Source organism: Falco naumanni, chromosome 4 (genome assembly GCF_017639655.2).
Source record: "Falco naumanni isolate bFalNau1 chromosome 4, bFalNau1.pat, whole genome shotgun sequence".
Taxonomy (NCBI): Eukaryota; Metazoa; Chordata; class Aves; order Falconiformes; family Falconidae; genus Falco; species Falco naumanni.
In genome coordinates, this window is record NC_054057.1 from 85,433,232 (window position 1) to 85,458,005 (window position 24,774).

At 42.5% G+C, this 24,774-nt stretch overlaps 1 protein-coding gene across 8 annotated transcripts; it reads left to right on the forward strand.

The window, feature by feature from the left end:
• Positions 1–1,984: 1,984 nt before the first annotated feature.
• On the forward strand, positions 1,985–23,325 carry PRPSAP2 (phosphoribosyl pyrophosphate synthetase associated protein 2). Of its 8 annotated transcripts, none has more exons than XM_040589223.1 (16): positions 1,985–2,498; positions 3,980–4,066; positions 4,177–4,286; positions 6,263–6,313; positions 6,864–9,763; positions 9,844–9,963; positions 10,556–10,706; positions 11,841–11,893; positions 12,014–12,080; positions 13,055–13,227; positions 14,189–14,304; positions 17,862–17,917; positions 20,275–20,423; positions 21,190–21,260; positions 21,970–22,116; positions 22,639–23,325. In XM_040589223.1, the coding sequence occupies exons 7-16, from the start codon at positions 10,588–10,590 to the stop codon at positions 22,795–22,797; spliced, it is 1,110 nt and encodes a 369-aa protein (XP_040445157.1). In that variant the 5' UTR covers positions 1,985–2,498; positions 3,980–4,066; positions 4,177–4,286; positions 6,263–6,313; positions 6,864–9,763; positions 9,844–9,963; positions 10,556–10,587; the 3' UTR covers positions 22,798–23,325. The 8 variants fall into 8 exon arrangements, with proteins under 8 accessions (XP_040445157.1, XP_040445156.1, XP_040445151.1 ...); XM_040589222.1 differs by having other exon boundaries at positions 3,980–4,040; XM_040589217.1 differs by lacking the exon at positions 3,980–4,066.
• Positions 23,326–24,774: the final 1,449 nt, after the last annotated feature.

Consider the following 24,774-nt stretch of genomic DNA (forward strand, 5'->3'; position numbering starts at 1 on the left):
GCCAGACTGCAGTTTTGGCTTATCGTTGGGTTTCAGACCTTCTGGTACGTTTGAAATCCAGTGGTTCAGAGAAGAAAGAAGAGCAAGTGTGGCTGAGCTGGGCCTGGTCAAGCTTCACATTTGCAGACTGCTCAGGATGAAGATGGTGGGGGTTTTCTTTCTAGGCTTTGCCAGCCTCTGAAACTCTTGGATTTTATTAAGTAGAAAACATTGGTCACATAAAAGGGAATGGCAGTGTTGAGGTGCTGCCATTCCCAGCCCATCCCAGGCAGCTAAACAAGCCGGTAACTGTATCACACCTCCCTCTCCTGGCCTGCCCAATCCGCCTGTAAAATGGCCCAAGCTACCGTCTGTCCATTCATCCTGCCAGAAATCTGCCCCAGAGCCTTACTGCTCCGATAGCTGGAAAATCTCCGACTCCCAGCCGGAATGTACCAATTTACAAGTACTTCACGGTTCTGCATGGATGACATTACTGAGTGAAAGCTATCATTTGAATGTGTTAGGGATTAATTATGGGTCTGTTGGGCCATGCAATATTAAATGAAGGTCGTGATCCTACAGGCACACATGCACTTAACCTTAAATTCATGCATAAGCCTGCTGAGAACAGGCAATGTAACAAGACCATCCATATGTCAAGCATGAGTGAACAGAGAGATTTACCTTTTGCCACAAATTACTGCCTGTCATCAGATAAAACTGCAATGTTTGCTATGCAGCATGCAATTCTAGGGCTATTTACTTGCTCCTGGTGGTAAACTACAACATCGATTACCATGTCAAGGTTGTGCAGACCAACGTTTGCTCTTTCTGTTTTTCCTTGTCTGTTTGCAGAGCCCACGTAATTCCTTGTGACAAGAGCCTTTGAGAGTGTTGCGCCAAGGCCTTGGACTCTGTCATGCCTCTCTCCTCACCCCAGCACCCTTGAAGGTCAGGACTTGAAGTATTGACATGGTTTGTGGTAGGAAAGCAAATAATTTTCTGGGTCATACGGACATCCAAGGTGGGTACAGGATTTCCATGAGACAACATGACTTGAATGCAGCAGAGCGTCTGGGTGATCTAAGGGATTACCACTGGAATACCAGTAGGTAATTAACCTACAGAACACCATCTCCTCCCTGGTATCCTAGCCAAGCGCAGCATGCCTCCTGCACCGCAGCTCTGTTTCATCAGCTCACCTCATTCAGCTCCAGACCTGAGACCAAGCTGCTCTTTCTCTCTCCCTCAATAACCCTCCCAGAAGTTACTTCCACTCTAAGTGGCATGTTATTATGGCTGAGCGAAACAGCAATTCTGTACAAAGCTGAATGTCTCTCTGCCTGATGGGGAAGGGGCTGAGAAAGCTTTTAAACAGCCATTCCTGAGAACGCTTGCCAAAATACTTTTGGGAGAAAAAAAGAGGGAAGTAAATCTTTTATCGATGGTAATGGCCATTGCTGTATTACAGGATGCACTTGAGATATGGGTCTGCCATGCCGTGTCTGATCTCTAGCCTTTGTGCAGTGAGAAACCGTGCTGACATCAACGCAGGGTCAGGCTGCCAAGGGACTCGTTCCAAGATAAATCCCCCATTGTACTGAATTCCCTCATATTCTGACTATCTCATTATCACAGCAATAATTGTGATAGTCCCTTATTCCCAACCAGGAGGCAGGCTGTTCATTCTCTCTGATACTTGTGCATGTCATCCGCTTATCTAGAAAAGCTTGAATGAAAAAAGAAAAAAAAAAAAAGAGGAGGAAAATATTTTCCAAAGGTATGCAAACAATCCAAAGAGGTTGAATGACTCTTTTGGCAGCTGTGTCCCCCTCTGACGCAGCTTTGCTCTCAAGGCTCTTTCAGATGCGATCGGAGGGGTGGAACAGCCTGAACCCCCCAGTATTTGCAGTCATTGGGAAAGGTGCTGAACCTGCTGCCCCGCTGGCGTGAGGCCCTCATTGGTCCCGCTGAGGGGCCGATCCAACTGCCCCACTCATACAAACTGTGGGCAGGGATGTGCAGAGCTGTTGGGGCATGCGGGGTTCAAGCTGTGCCCGGCAGAGCCTCAGCTGACAGAATAAGCAAGTTTTGATAGTCAGAGCATTTGGTATGAATTAGCATGCTTTAATACTTTGGTATTGAGCAAGGTAGATATGGAATCACCAAAACATCTTGGGGAAGAGCTCAGAAAGACTTGGCAGGTGATTTTTGGCTAGAGGTTTTGTCACAGGATGTGTCTTCTGAGTGCAGAAACTGCGCTGGCTGGAGCTGTGGTCCAGACCTACCTTCCAAGAAAGGTGGCAAGGGACAGTGACACTTCACTAGCTGGCACAGATGAGAAGAATCACGTCATGGGGCCAGTTCGGGTGATGGATGACAGAACTTTGTATGCTGAAAAGAGAATTTGCAGAATCCAATTACAGACTGGTTGTGTCCTGTACTGATTCAATCACAGACCTAAGTGGCACTGGATCAGCGTTACACTTTTGGTCAGACTAGGGTCTAGCAGGATGGTAAGATATTCTTATACTTTTAAGCAAGTGAAAGTAACTGTGTTTTTTTAATCATGCTGAGGGACAACCATGGTGTAAGTGGATCTTGCAACAGAGCTGCTTCTGTAACAAAGACAGGATCTTAGATGATGATGTATGAAGAATCTCAAGGAGTTAAAGTCTAGGGTGAATCGCAGCACACAGTGGGTCCTCAGCCTCAGTGGATTATTGCTACATCTGGCAGTTCTACGCTGTTTTAGCAAGCACATAAGTCAGGGATCTCAACAGGAGCTGTTGCTGCCTCGCTTTGGAGGAGAGAGCGCAGCAGTTGACTCTGGAGCTGGGAGAAGCAGCAGAGATATCAGGGAGGAAACCAGCCAAGAAGGACGTGGCAAGCAGTAGCTCAAGAGGAGAAGGTATTTTCTCCTTGGAACCTGGATGAAAGCATGGAAATAGAAACTGGGCTTAGAACATTAAAGAGGGAGGAAGGAGTGGGAGCTGAGACAGCCTTGAAAGTACCAGCAGCATGATGGTGGGTGCTAACGAATGGGAGGGAGACTGCAGCAGATGAGGAAGTTCTCATTAAGCAGAACTTAATGAGACAATAAAAGCCTTTGTGAAACCTAGTAGTTCCCCTGCCTTTCCTCTGGTGAAACTCTCCTAGTAGGTAAAACTTTTAAGTGTCCTACTCTTGAGCTTGGGGAATCAACTTGCTAGGTAAGGTCAAGCAAAAGACAGTGCATGAAGGTCTGACAGCAGAACCTCTTCCAGATCTTGCTGAAATCAGTCGGGTAACAATATGGCAAATTAGAGGACTGATATTCGTAAAAAGCTTCTCTATGAAGGAGAGATGTTGATAATAGTGTTAGTAAGTGGTGCAGGCCAAGTGTTACCCAGGTCTCTACAGCATTTCTTGGTGTAGCAGCTGGGTGAGGGTCCCACCCAGCATGGGAGTTAACCTGCTATCACTCATCCAGGATCAGTCCTGATGGCACCAAACCGGGAAGGGAACAGGCTGCTCTTTGCTGGTTGCACTTTGCTTCTTCCCTGCACCTCACTCAGCTTCTGTTGAGCTGTACAGGGCAGAGTTGGTACCAAATCTTTCTTTATGCTCCCTAGTCTGTCTGTGTGCATGTAAAGCACTGGATCTTTTCTCCCGTGCTCCTGAATTTTGGTTTAATTTGCAAGCTTGCTGTACAGTGACCAGTGATGAACTCAGGCCCTTCCTGTGTGTTTGCTAAATGCCCGTACAGGGCATGATGCATGTGTGCTCTCTGTTCATAGAGGAGCTGTCGCTTAGTGCAGTAAATGGAAAGTCAATGCTGGGACCCAGTAGGTAGAGCAGAGAGGAACAGGGCACTAACTAGTGTTGGGCTCTAGCTGTGTAGCTGTTCAAATTCCCTAAAATGACATGACTTCGCCATCCAGTTCAACTGCTTTTGACTAATGGCAAACCATATCCGTGAACGGAAGGTGATGGATGTTAACTGGATGTTATACAGACTTTGCAGGACAGAATGGCACATAGACGCAGCAAAGCAGAGAATCTGAACAAAGCAAGAGGTGCTACTGCCGGTTCTTGTTTCAGGGTAGTGTTTGTTCAAACCCTTGCCCTCTCACCCAGCCTGAGAGGTTTGCCTGTGCAGTGACCTGTTAAATGCTGGGTATTCTAACAAGCCTCTTGTCTCTTTGTTTGAAGGCTGGTTGGAGATAACCCCGTGTTGAAGCTGATGCGGCAGATCTGTTAGTCACTGCAGACTGACCCAGAACTGAGAGCGTGGTTAGAAACAGGAAAATAAACTGAACTTGGTGAGTATTTGGTCAAAGCCTTATGACTCAGGAAGAACAGACTGTAACAGAGCAAGTCTGTGCCTATTTACTGCAGACAGCCAAGCCATGGCTAGGCAGTAATATTTGATAAAACAATAAGAGAGTGCTGTCTGCTTACCGAGCCCTTCACAAGGGTAAGACATGTTCTCTGCTCCAGGGCCTTTTTTTAAGGCACTTAGATTCCCAGACATGGGGAATGCTATTTTCCAGATGACTCTTAAGAAATGATAAAGCTACTTTTCCTTCCCTTGATTCATAAATGCATTTATAGCTGCTTTGAGTTCTGCCTCCCTAGCTGGATAATATCCAAGCCATCATCTTCTGGAAATTAGACCCAGTTGTTCCCAAGACAGTAAAGCTCAATGCAGGGAAGAAGGGAGGTGGTGGCTGTTAGGCTGTGCTCATCGTGGAGGTGCCAGTATGCTCCAGAATCCCCCAGCAGGCTCAGAGGGGCTGCGTAGGGTAGAGGACACTTTTAGGATACCTCATAGGATCAATCGTTGAGAGAGACCAGACCTATTCACACGGCTCTGTTGGATTAAATCAAAACATTTCTTTAGTGTACTATGTCTGATAATTCTCACCATTAGGTGGTTTGGTAAAAAAAAAAAAAAATAAAATCCCCTTTTTTTTTTTTTAACCCCCGCTTCCCAGCCCGAAACAAACAAAAAAGCCAATCTGGCTGAGCAGTGATGGATGGAGCTCAGGAAACTGGAAGACAGTAACATTTGTCTTCTCTCAGGTGACAGATGCAGGCTGTCGTCCAGCCAAGCACTGGATGAGCAGTGCCCTTCACCTTGGCTGGACTAGGTGCAGGGGCTTGTTTTGTACAAGTCTGCTTGCCAGGGTTGCATCTGGATTAAGAACAAGAGCCAGTATATTCACACCCAGCGAATTTTCAGAATTCCTTAGATGACCACTTGATTCATTGTAAATAAAGTAAAATCTGGGTGTTCACTTGGAGCAACTATTTCTTAAACTCCTAGCATTTGGATAGCATATCGTAAAATTAACAAATCCCTCTCCCTTGGGAGTGGAGATTTAAATTCACATTCATCTGACCAGGAAGACAGAGGTGGGAAAGAAATTGATTTGCTCTGAGAAAACAAAGGCAGTAGCCTTATAAAAAGGATCAGAGGATAGAATCTTTTAGTTCCTAGTTCTGTGGTTTGCTTAAGCAATGTCAGGAATTTGGGGCAGCACAAATCAAATAGTCAGCAAATTTTGGGTGCCCTAGTGTATTGAAAAATGCTTCTGGGGAAGGCTGCTAATTGCATTATGGGTCAGTGCTTCACCATGTGTTGTTTCTAGCTGTTCTGCCTTAAACTGCTCTGCCATACCAGCCTGTAGTGAAATCCTGTGATGAAGACTGATGCTAAGAGAGAAATCTCTGCTAACAAAAAGCTCAAAACACCCTTTCCCTTTGTCCTAAAACCCCCAAAACAAAACAAAAAAGAACTTACTAGGGTCAACGACCCCAAATCAACTGTGGAAGCACCAGCCATAAACAGAAAAATACAGACTGAGAAGGGTAGGGGTGGTGAGGTGTTAAGAGAGGTCTGCTCTCTTACACCTAAGCGTAGTTCAGAAGAGACTCTAGGCAAGGCAGAGGATCGTTGTTGCATCTCTGTGAGGGTACAAAGAGGCTTATGGCCTCTCTGCTCACATATTTCAAACAGATGTCTTTGCTTTGTATGAGTGCTGCAAGTGGAGTGCTCTACATCTGGCAGCTGCCCCGCAGCTCCAGGTTAAAGTGCTCTCCTTCCCCAGCTCTGAGTCTGTTGAAAAAGCAAAACAGGAGACAATTCATGCAGTCTTGGAAGGCATGAAGCAATAAGCAAATATTGTGAAATACGGGGAAACACTGGCCTGTGAATATCTCAAATGGAAAACGCAGCTCATAATGGCAGAAACCGCAGTTTCAAAATATGAATATAAATGTGGTCCTTTTGCAGGCAAGATTGGAGAGCAGTCCCGGCAGCTGTGGCATTTCTTCCTCTTTCACGGTATGACCAGCACAAACAGGGCTCTCTACGGGGGTGCTCAAGGCCTTGCTCCAATGTACCTTGCAGTCCGGCAATAACTAAGCTTAAATGCTTTTTGTCAGAAAAACTGCAACAGAAAGTACCCAATTTGTACCTTTACACTAAACGTTAAAATTCTGATCCATAACATGCTGTTCATCTTGGGCATACTGAAAAGTGTAATTTAAAACAGCTTCTAGCTACCCAGGTAGTGGGAAAACATGGTGCTTGGTTTTTTATTTAGAAGGTGGTGGGCCCTGGCAAGAGCTTTGTCCTCCTGCGTCTGTGCAGGGTGACTGTAACTTCGTCAAAGCAGTGAAAGGACCCAACTTTTATCGTGGGTGCTGCCATGTGTATAGCTGGGCTTTTAAACAGGGCAACTAAAATAAGTGTCTTGCTGCAGATGTCAAATGCATCTTCATCCAGTTTAACCTATGTATATTGCAAGGAGGGCCCTGATATGTATCAGGGCCAAATTACATATGCTCTTGACAACTGAGACCACTGCTTTGTTTCTCTTCTTTCTTTCCAGAAAAGCTTCCTTCTCTACAAACACCGCTGGGCCCGATGGCAAAGGCGGTGCTCGGCGGGGCTGGTGAGGACCCACCGCTGTGGTGGCGGTGCCCGGAGCAGCGCGGCGCTCGGCTGTCCCTGACAGGGACGTGATGCGGGACCCCCGCTCCCCGGCACCCCGCAGACTGGTTTACTCCATATAGACTTTGCATCGGAGCTCTCCCAACCCTGCTGGGGGGCCTTACCCACCCATCGTGCTCTTTTCTTATTTTTTTGGGGGGGAGGTGGGAAAGCTGAACTGCGGCTCTGGTACTGGGTCCCCCCAGCAGGTCGGAGGCCGGGGGAAGATGGCGGCGTCTCCCCTCAGCCGCCCCGGGGCCGTGGCGGGAAGCGGGGCGGGGGGGGGGGAGGAGAGCGTCGCCTCGCCCCCGCCCCTCGCGTGCCCGCCCTCCCTCCCGCCCTCGCCGCCATCTTGCAAGCAGACAACCGGAGGGGCTGAGCTCCGCTGCTGCCTCTGCCTCTCCCCCTCCCCTCCGGCCGGGCTGCCTTCTCCCGGGGCCGGGGGGCCGGAGCCGGCAGGTAAGGCCTTCAGAAAGGGGCACGCTCCCCCGCACAGCCCACTTCAGCCGGCTGTGTGAGGGCAGGACATCCCCCTTCCCCAGCGCCTCTCTCCCCTTCCCCGCACAGGTTTCCGCCGCCTGAGGAACGGGCTTCGTCGCCCTCCCCTCAGGGCCCCTGTGGGAGGGGGCCCTCTCCTTGGCGGCCCCTTTCCCGGGCTGCTCCGGGCTCCCCGCCGGCCGCCAGCCCTACAGGTGAAGGGGAGCGGCGTGCGCGGAGCCACGGCGGGGGCTGCGGCGTGCCCAGGCCTCTCCCCTCGCAGGAGGGGTCGGATTGTCAGGTACCTCGGGGAGCCAGGGCCGGCTTCCCCTCCCAGGGCCGTGTATCCCACCTGGAGCAGCTGAAGGACTTGTAGGGAGGTGTGGGGTGCAAGGGTCTGCCCTCTCCGTTTAGCCCAGGGGGATAGGTTAGTGTGGAGGGCCCTTCAAGGCCAGGGAAGTGCCCTGTGGAAAGATGGGTGAGAGGGTTGAGCTTCCCTCCAGCCCGTGGGCATCAATTATTTAGTACCAGGGTTATCCTGTACAGTTATTCCTGCCTCTGTTGCTTTCTGTGTGAATGTGCTCTGTTCATGGAGGTGTAAAAGCCAGTAGGAGTAGGGCATCATGCGTACCCAGTCCAGTAATTGTCATGTTTATCACGATGTGTCTCTGTAACTGCAGCTCAAAAGAAGGCATAGGAGTTCGTGGGCTGCAGCCTGCTCCGGTGCATGTGTTCTCCCAGATTTGATGCAGGCTTGGAAGATTTATCCACCTCAAACCAGAGGATTATGGTCCCGTGTACCCTTGTGGAGTCATGTCTTTACACATCTAATAAAGTTTTTTGAGCTTGCCATCATCCCAACACCTGTTTCAAGGCTGATACATCAATATTACTCTATAAGTGCCACTTCTTCCCCCGCCCCCATCTGTAGCCCACTTGTTGCTGCTGAAGTACATCCACAAGGTAGTCATTGGCCTGTGGTTATCTGAAGAGCTATGTTCGGTGTTGCTTGTGAATATGTCAGTATCTTATTGAGGTGTAAAATGCACCCTGAACAATAATCAGGAACCGACAACTTGTCTTTCAGCAGATCTCTTAATTCTCCTCATTTCCCTAATCCATGGAGCAAAGACAGTAACACAGTTGGAAAAAACTCTCTCCAAAACACCCTATGAATGTTTTTAGTAACATTGGAAGTTGTCTCTATGCTGCTCCCATGTAACCACACAAGCAGGGTGCTTTCAGGTGGTGTTTTGAGACCTAAACGCATTTTTAGTGCATACTCACTTTGTTGGATTTAAGGTGTGTCTTTAACACCATTATGAATATTTGATGAGTGATGGCCATTAGTTAACAGCTGGGAGTTACGGAGAGTAAGTGTGCAGCAGAACAAAGGAAGAAACACTAGCCAAGGGATGCGTTTCTCCTTAAATTGTTGGGTACTTAGTTTGGGGGGGATATAGTGATATAGTTGAGCTTTAGACTGGATGCCTGTAACCATAACTGCTTTCTGGGATTTTTTTTTTTTAAATTGTCTTGTCTGAAAGAAAGGGGTGAAAGGGGTAGAGTCTTGCTTGAAGTGGTATAGGGGGTGCCACCAGGTTCTAGTAGAGCTGAAACATCTAGGTGTTCAAATTCTGTTACTAGCACTCTCTTTGTGCGTGTTTTGGAAGTTTTGATGACAAGCAGGTTTTCGTACACAGCAGTTGAGTGTAGCTCAGCCTCTTCATGAAGAGATTTGTTGTTAGGATGTTCCTGACTTCGCTTTGGCTCTTAATTGAGAGTGAATTGGGTGCAGTTTCTGTGGCAAGGTCAAACTGAGCAAGAGTGTAGTTGCAAAGGTGGGCTGAATGAGTTTCTTATATAGAGCTAGCCAGCTGTTCCTGTAAGTATGAAAACTTGTTTTCCATTTAGATGCTGTTTTGGAGTACGTAATAGTACCATCAGTTTTTTATAACAGATAACCTGTGACTATTGGATAATTACGTTTCTCAGCAGGGGGATGTTTACCAGGAAAGAAGCTATTGCTTTATCTAACTTCCCTTCACTTTGTTTTGAATTATGCTACTTGTATTTGATATTTTTGGTTTCGCATGTAATGCTGAAATGGATGACGAAGGAGTGGGCTATTTATACAGCAGAAGTGAAGTGCAGTAGCCTGGGAATTTTTGAGTGGAGTGTTACTTTGATCTATCAGTGGCTGCTGGTCAATGTGTTGGTTTTTTTCTTTTATTTGAATAAAATGTTATAGTAGAAGAAGTCATGAAAATGTGATGTTACAAAGGATAAAAGGTGTCAAGATGGAATCCCATCAAATCCTTGGTGAGATTAGTGGTTTGTGCCTTTATTTGGAAAAAAAATTGTATATATTTCCTCTTGATATTTTTCTCCTGTTTTCACAGGAGAAATATTAGTATCAAAGAATGACAGCTACTGCTTCACCGAGTGGATGCATTGTGCAAGAGGTCATTATTTACAGCTACCAGCTTTATTGAACTCTTCCTTACATTTCATCCTTATTTGTAAGTTTATAATTTATTGCAAAGTGATGGAAAGATATGCAGCTATGGAAATAGACTCTTGTAGCCAGTTTAGCAGAGCCAGGACCCAGGAGCTCTGTTCAGCTCAATTCTACCTCTGACTGACTTTGTGATCTTGAAAAAGTCAATAAATGTTGCTGTGTTTTGGAAAATTAACTGGACAAGTTGATGGAAAAGAGAAACAGTATTACTAGATGGTAGGCTGAGGAAAACATTTTAAAAAAGGAAAAAATGTTGAAATTCAGAGGTTGTCTAGGGTGGGGTTTGGAGACCTTGAGGGAGGCATTCTGGTGGAGGGCATGTAAAGCTTGGGGGCAGGAGAAGGAAGGCAAGGCAGGCTGGAGTCCCTTTCTTTGTGCCTTATTGTTGGGTACGCTGAGCTGGGTCAGTAAACAGTATGGCTTGTAGGTCACAACATTCTGTATGGATATATTCATGGTACTGTTAAAGTGGTGATAGATATTAAAGGTGCTGGAAAATACAGGCTTATGAGAAACTCATCACTTTCTAAACAGAGCAGATTTGTTTTTTGTTCTTAACAATGTGGCTCTAACAGACCTTTGATCTCTTGCAGTCTTTTAGAAGTGGAAAAACAACTTAGGTTTGATGTTTTGTGTGTCATCAACTGAAATTGGGGCCATCATGAATATAACCAAGGGTGGACTGGTGCTGTTTTCAGCTAATTCCAATTCGTCATGCATGGAACTATCGAAGAGGATTGCTGAGTAAGTAAAATCTCCTGCAGGGCAGCTTAGGATCTTGGTGTTGTTATGATGGGACTTATTTTACTAAAGACTGATTTCTCTGTTTAAGGACAGTTCCATGGGGAAACTGCCATGGTTTGCAAGAACATCTAGTGTGCTGTATTGCACAGTGTGTTTCAACAGGTCAATAACAAAGGAAATAACTTGTGTTTAAATTGTTTGATGGCAGGTTGTGATTGGCTGCAGTATTTTAGACACATGGGAAGGCTAATGTTTGAATAGCATTAAATAGTCATGGCAGAAGTTTTTATTGTTTACTTATTCTATATAGCGGAATTTTCTTAGATGGCAAAACTGCATCCTGCTCACTGTGTATTTTAGGTGGGAACATTTGTTGAGCTTTAAATGCATGAATAGCTTCAGCAAAACTTTTATGATGTAAGTAAATTTTTACCATGCTACTGTAATGGTATTAGGATGCATAACATAACCAGGAGTCTTGCACGTGATAGTTTCTTCTTGAGGCTTATGTACCCATGGCTAGGTGTAGATAGGAGGAGAAAGGAGAGTGCCAAGGAACTCAGGTTACACATGGCAAGGACTTGGGCATAAGTGCACAGCATACTTGGCTGTCTCCTTTGTTTAGTGATGGGGGTCTGTTCTAGTACTAAAGTGGAATAAATACAGCAGACATTAGTCTTCCATTATTCATCTAGTAGAGCTCAAAAGTATTTCCTATTCTCTATGTTGATGTTTTTTCTATAGAGAAGAGCGATGTAGAAATGGTCTTTTAAGCATTGTGTATGTTGCCATGCATATGTACATATCTATGGCAACATATATAGAAATATGTATTAAAAAATAGAAATTGTTACATGATTTAGTATTCATTATTTTTTTTCTGCTGCCTGTTCTTTGAGCTTGACTTGATAACGAGTTTAGCTTAGCCTGCAGTGGAGCTTCTGGAAATTGTAGCTGCTTTATTAAGAGGTTTTCACTATAATTACTGGTTTTATGGTGTGGGATTTTCTTCCCTTGGTTTTCTTGTATGAAATACAGCCTTTTCAGTAATTGTTTTGTTGTATGGGCTTTGCATTTGTTTTGCTCTTCATATTCCCATATTGACTTCTACTTTTCTTTTTTCTGCTCCTGCAGGCGCTTAGGTGTGGAGATGGGGAAGGTTCAGGTTTATCAAGAGCCAAACAGAGGTGAGCATTTAATTGGCAAACCTGGAACTTGCCTAACTGTGATGTGCATGTATTGGCTACCCTTTTCTTAAGAGTTTGAGTTTTGCTATTGCAGATATTACATATTTCTCTTCTTGGCAGAAACAAGAGTGCAGATTCAGGAGTCTGTGAGAGGAAAGGATGTATTTATCATCCAAACGGTTTCAAAGTGAGTAACTGTTTAGACACTGTGCTAGCATTTTGACATGGACTGTACATAGGAATGCTTCTGGTTTAGATTTTCTTTGCATTTTATGTATATGATGCAGTATAATAAGCTTAGATTACCTAGATAGAGGCTTCTCTGTTTTTTTTGTTGTTTTGGTGTTTTGGGTTTTTTTGTATGTTCACAATGAAGACTTCAGCATAAGCTAACTGCTCTTGTTTTAGTTTTCAGTGACTATGTCAATGAAACTTTTTCCTGGGTCTCTGCATTCATTTGTTAAGTGCATGCTTTTGCTTATCTTACTCTCTTTAAATCCTTTCCTTTTCAGCTACCCGTCTCCAGCACCATTACAAAACTCTAAATATAGGAGAAGCATTTCCTAGGCAATGTGTCCTGTGATTCAGAAAAAAACTTTTTTTTTAATGTGAAAAGAACTTTACAAATTCTAAGTCTTTTTTTAAATGGCAACAAAAATAGCAGGGCTCTTAGTTGATGACTAGTTCTTATCTGAAAAGATACCCTCTCAGTCTTTCCATTTAGGGCAGAAAATGGATAGTAAATATTTAGCCTGCTGTTGGCTTGAATAAGAGGAATGTGTTGTAAAATGTGAATTTTTTTTTTTAAAAAAAGCTTACCTATATCAAAAATACACACATATTGGTTTGTGCATGGTAGAAGGAGATGTTGGAGATAAATTACAGACTACTTTGTTACAGCAACACAGTATAACAAAAACTGCTGAATTGCCCAAAGTAGCCAAGTGAAAAAATGAATGAAGTGTAATTCTAGTGAAGAATTAAAATGCTGGGCCCAGGGCAATTACCATCCTGAGGTGCACAGCTGGATTCTTAGTGAAGATTGCTCAGTCACTGTAGGCTCCACTACCCAGGAGTGAAATTCCTGGAGTGGGTATAAGTACTGTGTTGAATACAGGATTTTTATGCACGAGATACAGAACTAGATGCTTCTCGTTCCAGGGATGTGAATACTACGATCATGGAACTCCTCATCATGGTGTACGCCTGTAAAACCTCCTGTGCCAAAAGCATTATTGGAGTGATTCCTTACTTCCCGTACAGCAAACAATGCAAGATGAGGAAAAGGGGCTCTATCGTCTCTAAATTACTGGCTTCAATGATGTGCAAAGCTGGTAAGAATGCAGGCTGTTATGAAATAATCAGGGCAATGGGGGCTTCCGCTGTCACCTTGCAAGTTTTGAGAGGTCTCTGCAGAGAGGTTGTTTAAAAATAACTGCCAAGTTTTTTGTGCATTTAAAACCCACATAAGAAAGGAGAATGTCATTAGAAATGTTTCCAAATTACGAGTTTGTAAAAAAACCCAAACTTGTAACAGCCATCTTCCATTGTGTCCTACTAAGCTGGCAAGATCAGTCTGCTGGACTCTGCTGCTTTGGGCCATGGTATCCATCTCTCATAATACTGTTGTCTGCCTTTGTGACACTCTCAAACAGTTGTGCCTTGTCATATCTATTCTTTTTTTAAACTATTGGGTGAATGCACTTTGTTTCCATCCTTTACGTTTGAGATAACATGGGAGAATGGGATGATTCATTTTCACAGCCTTCTAGCACGTTTTCTGCTCCTTTCCTTTTGCTCCTGTCCCTGGGAAAAATGGGCAGCTACAATGGACACTGGGATCTGGTTTCTTATTTGGAGAGAAGTGTTTTGATGGTTATGATTTGGGCCCATTTTTCAGGAGTTCAGAACTCTAATGCTAGCTGTGCTGGGGTCTTGCTGTGTGGCATAGGACAATTTATCTTACTAGTGCTTCCATTTTGTCATATGTTGAATGGAGAAAGATCTTGCCTGCCTCAGTGTGGCACTACTGAGTCAGTTATGTAGTGTTCTGAGGTTCTTTTAAAAGCAGCACTGTAGAAATCGTGAAATGTGATAATGCTGCTGTACTTGAGGCACACAGTTAATATGGTACGTACATTCACTAAGTATAGTATTCTTGTTCTAATGCAGTTTAGAGATTTTGTTCTGGGCAAACTTCAGTGAAACTTTCTAGAGAAACAGAGTGTATCTATTGTTCTCTCTTACTTTTCTTGACGAGCTTCTCCATATGTCTTTTAATTTCTTTTTTAAAAGGACTGACTCATCTTATTACCATGGATTTACATCAGAAGGAAATACAGGGCTTCTTCAATATTCCAGTTGATAACTTGAGAGCATCTCCATTTTTACTACAGTACATCCAAGAAGAGGTGAGGAGGGCCTGCTGTTACAGTTGCTTTTCTAAATCATTTTTTTGTCATGTCTCAAGGCTTCTGAAACAAAGTCCTCTGAAAAGACCAACTCTTCAAACAGAATTTTAAAGGGGGAATGATCATGTTGGGGTAACTGGTTCTTTTCTTCCCCACAGGTTTAAGTTTTGCTTTTGTGAAGAACTGGCATTTTCTTATCCATGCAGTGATGCTGTTCTGTCTTCTTATATATATTCCCATAACCAGTATTTAAAAAAAAAAAAAAAAGGGATTTTCTTGCTCTTGATGTCCTCTTCCTTTCCTGTTTCCAGTTTCCTTGACATTTATAGGATGGACTGCTTGTGTAGGTGTAATTTATACTGCATTATGAAAACACTTTGAAAGTAAAGCTGTAAACTATGAGAGGGCCTATCGGTCATGCTCTGAAAGAAAGAACAGATGACTTCTTGTGTGGAAATCTACACGTGCTGTTTGTTCAGCATGTCTTGACTTGAGGAGCTTAACTTCTGATGTTCTGTACGTCTATTTCTCCATTTTATTTTTATAAGTACTTTGAGAAGTGCCACCGGTAGATTCATATATACAAATTGTGCAAATGATAATTGTAGGTATAAGATGCGTATTATACTTCTGACTAATGAAAACTTGGGATAAAGCAAATGCTTTTTTCCTGGTGAGAGAAGACGTTTAGCTCACACTTGAATCCAGGTTATTTATTTCTATAGAGATATGAATGTCTCAATTTAAAAACAAACAAACAGAACCAAACCCAAAACCAAAGCAACATGATTTTATTATGACAGTGTTAACATCTGTTTGGGGAATCAGTTACCATTTGAATCCATTGTTATAATTTCTTTTGGTAATAAGAGTCAAAGAGGATGATAGAACAAAACTCCAGGCTCTGCCTTTGCCACAGTCATTCATCATGTATACCAGGAGAGAGGAGTATTGCACACTGTAAGCACTTCAGAAGTTAAAAAAAAGAATAGTGGAAAACCAAATATGCAGACACAAGCAAGTTGTGCCTTTATATGTTGCTTGAATGTATGGAGTATGGTTGTTCACAACATCATGGTCCTGGTTTAGTCTGGAAGCACATTTTGATACATGAACTCTTAATGGTTTCCAAAGAATTGTTGCAGCTTTGAGTCTGGCACTGCTGTGCAGTCTAACAAATTAACATTTGTAGAGATCTGCTGAAGTATGTGTAGAGAGGTCTTAAAAGATCCTTTCACATTTTCATTTCATTGTTCCTGTGCTTGTCCATGAGATGACTTGCTAAAACTAGAGTTGACTGAATGTATCGATCACCTGGGATCTATATTGGCAAGTACGTACCTTCACCAGACAGGTCATATCTTTTCTTAAAAGTTTCATCCAGTGCTGCTCAGGAAGAATGTAGTGTTTATCTTAAGTTCACAGTGGCAGCAAGCAGCTTGCTGTATGTCCTGCACTGTGAATGCCAAAGCATGAAAAATGTTTCTAATAGGAGTTGTGGTGGGGTATATTGAGTAGCATGAAATAGAGTCCAGCTTGATAAGAATGAAGGTCACTTAAAAGGGATTTAACTGAAAGGTAAGAGGATGAGGGCTTGTAGTCGTTCCCTGTTGGAAATTTATGCATAGGTGTAAAGAGAATTACTTGGTGTTCTGGGATGAAGACAGTCCAATCAGTGAAATTAATGTGGTGTAAAAATAATTTGGTGATTCTCCTTTGTATGCTTAGCTAATGTTTGATACTTGGTGACTTCTCTCTTCTATGTGTACATGTTAATCTTAGAGTGATGTAGCTCTTTGTTACAAGGAGTTGTTGATGTCTTACTGTCTTTGGATGACACTTCTAGCGTTCTGACTTCATTTTTGAAGAGCTGAGAACAAATTTGATAATTTGGCAGGGGAAAAATGAGGCAACTGTCTGAACAAGATCAAAGCGCTTATTATGTCAAGTGACAGGCCCTGCCTTGTCCATACCTTCCATCATGTTAATCTTTATAGCCTGTTGTATAACTAAGTGTTTGTAAAGGACAGAACATGCTGAATTCCCAGTATCATAGGTGGAGTTAGTAGCAGTGGGGATTATTAATGTTGCCTGACACGTCCTCAGAAAAGCTCTTGTTTTCAGTTGGTTAGGCCCATGCCCAAGTTCAGAACTTTTCCCACAATGTATTTCAGGTAGAGTACTTTTGGAAATATTCAGCCAGTGTGGTTTGTATGTTTGACGATAAGATTGTGGAAGAATTTACCTTGCTTGTGTTTGAACAAAACCCAAGTATTTCTATGCTCTGGATCTGGTGTTTGACATCTGACAGCAAGGCAACGAACTGCATGTCAGGGTATCATCTTCAAAAATCTGTGAAATTACATTTGTAACAGATAATCTGCAGGTATTTAATAAAGAGTCTTCTGTCCCTTAACACTGGGATTCTGAGGATTGGATCTGCTCTGTAGGACTTTGCTTGCTATTGCAGCTGAGAGTGGCTGTGAACTGTTGTTACAGTGACTGATAAAAGGACAGAGAGGTTCTCTGTACGCTCTGTGGCAGACAGGTTGTCTCAGGGCAGCACAGTGAAGAACAACACTGAGTTTGCAAGGAAGGGGGGTAAGAGGAGATACTGGTAAGATGAGAGATTAGAGGGAGCATAGATTGCTGCTGGAAAGGAGGACTGACAGGGCAAATGGTGGAATACTTGAGAGTTTAGGAAACAAGGAAACCTGAGTCTGATGTGGAAGATGTGGCATCAGTGTTTGCAGGGAAAATGGAGATGAACTTTTGAGAGAAGGAGACTAAAATGGTGGCTAAATGGAGATGAGTCTGGAGTGAAAAGCCAGTGTGAGAATGGGGCAGGACAGGAGCAGCAAACTTTGGAATGGATTGTGCTTGTGAAGACTGACTGAAGGACCCATCAGACCTTGAAATGAAACTCTCGACTTCTTGGCCTTACCACTTTGCTGCTGTTGGCGTTTGCAGCAGCATCCTCTAGCGCTGGCTGGTGTGGAAGCCGCTTTGCAGCAGTGTTAGACTGTGATGGCAGGATCAGTGCAGCAAATAGGGAATTTTTATCCCTTTTGATAGTCGGTATGAAGAGTCACTATGATGTGATGGATAGGCATTACTTTTTTTGGTGTACTCTGAAAATCAATAGGAAATAGATTAAATGCTGTGTTTTCAAGTGATTAAAGACTGCCATGGGTGCACACAAGACAATTTAAGTTGAACTGGAAACTTCTTTCTTTGATGGTTTCCTGTTTCTTTTAACACTTGTCAGTGTAGCCCTGATGTTCTTTTAAAGCAGTTACTTTCGTGTGATCTACAATATAACATGGTGTTTGTGAAAGGTACAGTTTTAAAGTTAATACCTGAATTTCCTAAATACCTGTTTTTACTGAGCTGTGAACTCTGATCATGTACCGTGGATTCTTGAGGTTGCTTTCTTATGTTAGGTGGAATGTTCGATGCTTAAAATTCTTCTGGCAAAATAAAGTTCTCTGATTCTTACTGAGTTTAAATTTGTCTAAAGATATGAAGTAGACATTGCTATCTGTTATTTACTACAGATACCAGACTACAGGAATGCTGTAATTGTGGCCAAATCACCTGCGTCTGCAAAGAGGTGGGTAAGATCTGCTCTCTTGTGTTAGAGCAGGAAATCTCTATCATGATTTTGTTCTTAGGATCAAGTGAAGGACACATACCTGGTAATTAGAAGATGCAGCCTTCAAATCCCTCCCAATACTGTTAGATATGTAGTTCTTACATCATTGTTATAATAAATCTAAGGAGAGTAAAAACCAAACAAGTGAAAGGATGAGGTAGATCAATTTGGCTCTTAGGATAAAGGAGGTATTTAATCATATTATATTTCTGTGCTTTTACATTATAAATTTCCTCCTGTAAATGAAGAAAAATTGCTGGAAGTATAATGCCATTAATCCAAAGTATTTGCTTAACATGGTCGTAACTTGGAACATGGTTGATCAGACCCTAAATACAGATGGCTTACCATTTCGCGTGGTGAAATAGGATTTGATGTTGGAGATTATTTTGACTGTGAAGTCCTTGTTGGCTGAACGACTGTTATTAATCCATGAAGCTTTTTGGTTGACTGTTCCTAAACTCTTTGGGATTACACTGCTCTCAGCAGGTGGTGTAAGAGTTGGATGATGGTTTAAGAGTTACTGTATTTGCTGTGGTGACAAACCAATAGTTTGTTGAAAAGTTACCTAGACTTTCCTGCCAAGGAATCATGGTACTCTTTGTAAGAAAGGTTTTTGTTGATTTTATATAACAAATCAGAGATACTTTAATTTGTAGAAGTATAGTGAGGGGAACAGTTTTTGTCATCTTTGTTTTCCAGCAGTACTTTTAATGTGATTTCTTTTCTTTTGACCAGTTATTTTACATTTGCTTGTCTTTGATGGTTTCTTTTACTTGGTGTCTGTATTGCCTCTTGGGTGTAGGCTGGCATTTGTTGAGGCATTTTCATACTTGTCAAGTAATTGTGCATGCCAGCAAATAGTCTACACATAACCTTTGATCAGACAGATAGGTTGCACATGTAACTGATTTGTGTAGGAGAGGATCCCAGAGCTGTATTGTTAGCTTCTTCATGTGTACATGTGAGCATTTAAGAGCAGTATTTGAGGAGGTACTTTGTATTTGGAAAAGGGTGATTGAATGTTTCGGCCTCATCAAGGAAAACACTTTTCAGATGAATGCCTACTTGTGAAAGAGAACCTATGCTTGCTGAAGTTCAGAATGTTTCTGTAGTTTCTGAGCTTACTGGAAAACGAATAAATCATTTTACAACATTTGAACTTCACTTTAAAATGCAGCATTAAACTGAGTAATTATTATAGTTTTGTTGATAGGATTATGACTTCTAAGTTTTGAATCATAGTTTATCTGTAATTAACTACTTGGAAAAAATATCCTAACTGTATGATAACCACAGGGCAGAAGATTCTTCATGTTTAATTAACTGAGCATCATGATGGGCAAATTATTCTCTGGACTTTGAGTTGTTTGGATAGTGAAACAGGGCTTAAGTGTAAAGGAGGTGATTTAGGCCACAGGTCTTAAATGCTGATATTAGAATGGAGTGACTCACTCTAGGCATAATAGAGGCTGGCTGGCTGGCTTAGGCTAGATACCAAACTCTTTGGTGTGCAAGGTAAGGTAGGATCAATCTGCTAATTTTTACTTGCTGCTTCCAGTATTTGGGATACAAGCTCTATCTGTGAAATTCCTATTTTCCTGACTCTACTTTCCCTACTTCCCCAGATAACCTTACACTTTTTTACATAGATTTCTAATTTTAGTTGAAGAAATACCACATGGTGAAGGAACTTCTTGTAAGCTTGTAAAAATCCAGGCTGTTTAACTTTGAAGTGTGGTTTGTCAAGTGTGGCAAAATGATTGTCTGGATTCTCTTTTCTGTAGGATTTCTAAGGTTATGTCTCAGAAGTTCAGGGATACTGTCCTTAGTGCCCGTCTTGCTTAAAAAAAAATAAATAGGTGGACACTTGTTTCTGTTTTCATGTGAATATTTTTTTCCTATTAAATGTAGACAATCCAGGCATCTAGGCTATTCTTGGCTACTGTTAGATGAGACCTGCTAAAGTGTGGGTGAAATCTCAAGAATGCTGAAGGCTAGGAAATGTTTTTCTGACTGGGCAAAATAGAAGGGGGTAATCAGAATTATGTGACTTGCAGCATTTATCCTTTTGCTTCAAGGCCAGTATGGGTCCTTTCAAGGTTATTCTGACTCTCACAAGCCTGGTGAAAACAAGATACTAAGGGGCAGGTGGGTTCTTCTGTGTGTGTTCCTAAAATTTTAGGATCATTCCATTTTTCCTCTGAAACATGAGAAATAAAATGGAAATAGGTTAGGACTGCATGTATGTGAATTATTTTAAATGTAACATATTTCTGGTTTTGTGGTTTTCTTTTTTAACCCTTTCCCTACAGGGCACAGTCATTTGCTGAGCGCTTACGGTTGGGAATTGCTGTGATTCATGGGGAAGCTCAAGATGCAGAGTCTGACATGGTGGATGGTCGGCACTCGCCACCTACGGCCAAAAACGTAGCTGCTATTCATCCCAGTTTGGAGATACCCAGTAAGTAAGTTTGTGTGTGAAAGTTTTCACCTGTTGTATTTTGTGGGTTTGGGGAATGGGATTGGCAGTGATGGACCATCAAAAATGAGTGGTTCTTTAGGGGGAAAAGAAGATTATGTTTTTCTTAATAGGGAGAAAAAAAGATTCCTTTTTGATGCTTTATCCATGGTTTTAGTGCTAGGCTGTATGTGAGTTCTGTGCCCTGGGCAGGAGGCGCTGTGTCATTACAGGCAGTCAGAAAAGCCCTTGGCAGAGGGTCCCACTTTTTTGCCATTTACTTTTCCTGTTGGAATTTTTCTGGGACATAGAGCTAATAAGCTGAACTGAAACTGGTTTTGCGTGTGACTGTAGCTGTATAATGTCGTGGACCTTGACAGAGTAACTTTGCTGAACGTGAATCTGTAACTGTGCGTGTAAAACTTCATTGCATAAACCTTAGCATGGATCTCAGTAGGGTCTGCAGACTGGTTGTATCTGCAAGCTGCTATATTCTCTGAACTAAAATTAAGAATTAATTGAATTGGTTAAAGAATGTGGGTATAAATGAATGTAGTTAATACTTTGGCTAAGCCTAAATCATTTATGTATTAAAATCCTGCTGATTTTTCCCAGTAATGCTGTGATGATTGAAATAGTTGTTGCTTCTTTTCTGTCTATAACAGTGATGACCAACACAAAGTGTATGTTTCCATGCTTGAAGTAAATTGTATAAACTCTCTCTTTATTTCTCTTTTTTACCCCTCTAAAAAAATTTGCCATGAATCAGTGCTGATTCCCAAGGAAAAACCACCCATCACAGTTGTGGGAGATGTAGGAGGAAGAATAGCTATCATTGTGGTAAGTAAGATGCTGTCACTTCTGATAAATTATATTAAAAATGTTAAAGTTGCAGGAATCAAGTAGGTACTCTGCTGTATCAGCAGCTAAACTTTTGTTGATGGTGAACGTTTGATACTGCGCTTCTTGTACCGTGAGGCAGTATTCTGCAGTCACTGAAGCTGACTGTGTGAACTATGAAGTGATCCATGCTGAAAAGCAGCATTTGGGCCTTGTTGCTATGAATAGACCAGATGAAATTCTGTTCAAGTGCTTGCCTGAAGGTGAGAAGTTTCAGGTGGTGCTTACACATCAGATTAGGGGGAAATCACCATGTTTCTATTCTGTGAATTTAGAAATGCCAGTGAAGTAGAGATGATGCAGTTATACTGTTTCTCCAAAGCAGAGTGTCATCTCTGGGCTTGTCACAGAAAAGGGCAATTTTCTGTGAGTCTGGTTTTTGAATGAGTGTCGGTTATTTTGGCTTTTCCCTCTTCCCCTCATGGAGCAATCCTTTGGCCCCTTGATGTTGCAGTAGTTTAGGACACACTTGTGGTTTTTCGCACTCACCGTCTAGCTCAGGTCTCAAGAACAGCATGAATAAAAATGTCTGTTTTGCATCGGCTGTAAACCATTACACTTGAAGATGATGTGGTATTGGTCTGGGTGTGCTGTGCTGATCTGTCTGAAGACGTGGTGAATCTTCACTGACTCAATCTTACTTTGACAGGATGACATTATAGATGACGTTGACAGCTTTCTTGCTGCAGCTGAGACCCTCAAGGAGAGGGGGGCTTACAAGATCTTTGTAATGGCCACGCATGGCCTGTTATCTTCAGATGCTCCCAGGCTGATAGAGGAATCTGCAATTGATGAAGTAAGCACGGATTCTGAGTTTCTGGTCCAATGATTCGGTGTTTCTTAAGCAAGCAATTTTCTCCTGACTTGATTATTAAAATGTACTGGCATTAAGAATTTAGCTGGGAGATTCCTGGGTTCAGGCTTTTTTACCAAGGAATTGCATGTTAAGAGTATTAGCATCTCCGTGTCCTTAAACTATAGCGATGGGAAACCAGGGAAGTAGTGAGCTGACAGACTGCCAGGATTAGCAGACTTTTCTCTTCAGTGCAGGGGATATTTTTCATACCTTCCTTTGGGCCTGCGCGGCAGAATGAATGGAAGGAAGGGACAGTGCCATTAGTATCCATGGATATGTGCTATCCTATAGCAACACATGGTTCTTCCTAAGATTTTGACCCTGACAGTAATGTAAAATCTTGTTCTTTTACCAGCAAGGGTGGCTTCACAGGATCTGGTGCATGTACATGCCCTTTTGCAGTTCTAATATGGGGAGGAGGAAAACATAACGGAACTTTCCAATCATTTTTTCTTTCTGTAGGTGGTTGTTACAAACACAATTCCACACGAAATACAAAAACTCCAGTGCCCTAAAATCAAGACGGTGGATATCAGCATGATCCTCTCAGAAGCCATTCGCAGGATCCATAATGGGGAGTCCATGTCGTACCTTTTCAGAAATATAGGACTGGATGATTAATGCTTCTTTAGTCTAAAGAAACATCCCGGGCCAAACTGGAAGTGAACAGATAATGAGCTGTGAAGCATCATGCTTACCTTAATATTTCTATTGAGCCACTTTTTATTTTCTCTTGGTTTAAGTATCAAGGTAGAACAGTTTTTAAGAGCTTTTTTTTTTCTTTGCAGGTGGTTATTTTTTTGGGGTGGGTGGGTGGGGAATAAACATTTTACAAAAACTGTTCTAGTTGCTTTTAGGTTAGTTGCACTATATACATGATGGAAAAAATCCACAAAACACTTGAGGCAAGAATTTGGCTTCTAAATTAAGCATTCCTTTTCCAAAGCTGCTTGCTACAAGTGCTTTAGAAGATAATAAAATGAAGTGACTGTATAATATTTGCATTTTAAAAGCCAAAAAGGTTGTACTGTTGTATGCAGTTCAGTGATTTTGTAGGAGTGCTTTTATAGAAAAGCATATGAAATATGCACCTGTATTTATTTTCTGCGACAAAGAATAAAGACTTGTTTTGTGTGAGCTTTCTAAAAATCTTCATGTACTGGTCACTTGCCTTCTAAAGTGTGTCCCCTTAAAAATGATTTGCAGGTATGAAAGAATTTGAGGTGAATTGATTCTTTTATGCTAATGTGTTACTTTGGAGTATGAACAGGTTTCAGGCTTCTTGGCAGTAAGGAGAGTAATGTGTGTTTTGCTTGTTGTTACAGTGAAATGCCTGCAGAGGAGGTGTAGAGGCTGCTTTTCCCTAAAACTGATACTCGTGGCCATTTTTCAACCTGTCTTCTGCTGAGCAGTCTTGTAAAATGCAAAATGCAACCTTTCACCATCCAGTTGCAGGTGCTGTCGAAGTGTTTTAGTTTAGTGTCGAAGTTGTAATTTGGCAGTTACGGCACACTTCCAGTGCACTGCTTTGCTTTGGGGAATGTGGGAGGGAGCGAAATCTGTGGCTGGATGTCAGGGAGCAATGGGGACTTGGGAATACTGGTGGGGCAGAGGTCCCAGCTGGTAAAGTCCGAATCAGCTCATCACAGGTAAACCTGGTTTTTCAGAGGTTTCTGGCCTGGCCTTAATGCATGAATGAGCTAAAAAATATGGCCATAGCGCAGTGCTGAACTTGTTCACGTTTGTTTTTCCAACCGTCCTTACGTACGTGCGAGTGGAGTGGCCGGCTAGCTGCCAGACTGAGCTTCCAGCCTCAGAGACTTGAAGTTCCTGACCTGTTGTGGAGAAACCAATGGTGGAATTAACGGGCGTTTAGGGGTGGCTTGGTCTAATCTCTCCATCAGAATGGCCTAGAAATTAGTATAAAACTTTTGCCATGTTCAAAGCCAGAAGTGAAAATTAACCTTTGACACGATTTCTCTCTGTTTGAGACAAACTTCCAAGGGCTTCAGAAGGTTCATTTGCTTTTGAAGGTAAAACCTGGGGGTTTCTTCCTTCCCTTGTCTGTCTTGGTACAGCGCTGGGCCCAGTGGAGGCGTGTGTCTGAAGAGCTAGATATTGCTAGTAGATCTATAATACTTGATCCTGGTGCATTCAGCAAGTGAGACGGTGATTTTGTTTAAGCAGCTGCATGCTTCTGTTCAGATAATGCTGTTCTTCATTCCGTGAACTTATTTTTCATAAGGTTGTTTTTTGATTTTTGCAGAGTCCTGTCCAGAGGGGTATGTTCTGTCTCTCTGAAATGACCAAATGCAAGGCTGTACCTGGTTGTACTTCAATGACAGTCAGTTATTAAACCATTCAGCGATGTTAATAGATATACCAAGCTGATGTATTAACACTTGTATGTACTTTGAAAGTGTTAATGCAGGTTAAATTCCAGCTGAGCAGTGAGGGAGACCTTCAGTTCCTCTCCCAAGTGTACAGACCTGCTCCTTGGTGCGTCGGCGGCTGTTTCAGAGAGAAATATGCTGAGCTGTCTCGGTGATGGGCATATTAGTTGCAGTGTCTTTATTTGTTAGTGAGACCTTGTGATAC

Coding starts and splice junctions, on each gene's coding strand:
- PRPSAP2 (XM_040589223.1), top strand. CDS start 10,588: ATGTTTTGTGTGTCATCAACTGAAATTGGGGCCATCATGAATATAACC. Junction 11,894..12,013: donor TTATCAAGAGCCAAACAGAG/GTGAGCATTTAA, acceptor TCTTCTTGGCAG/AAACAAGAGTGCAGATTCAG. Junction 17,918..20,274: donor TCACCTGCGTCTGCAAAGAG/GTGGGTAAGATC, acceptor CTTTCCCTACAG/GGCACAGTCATTTGCTGAGC.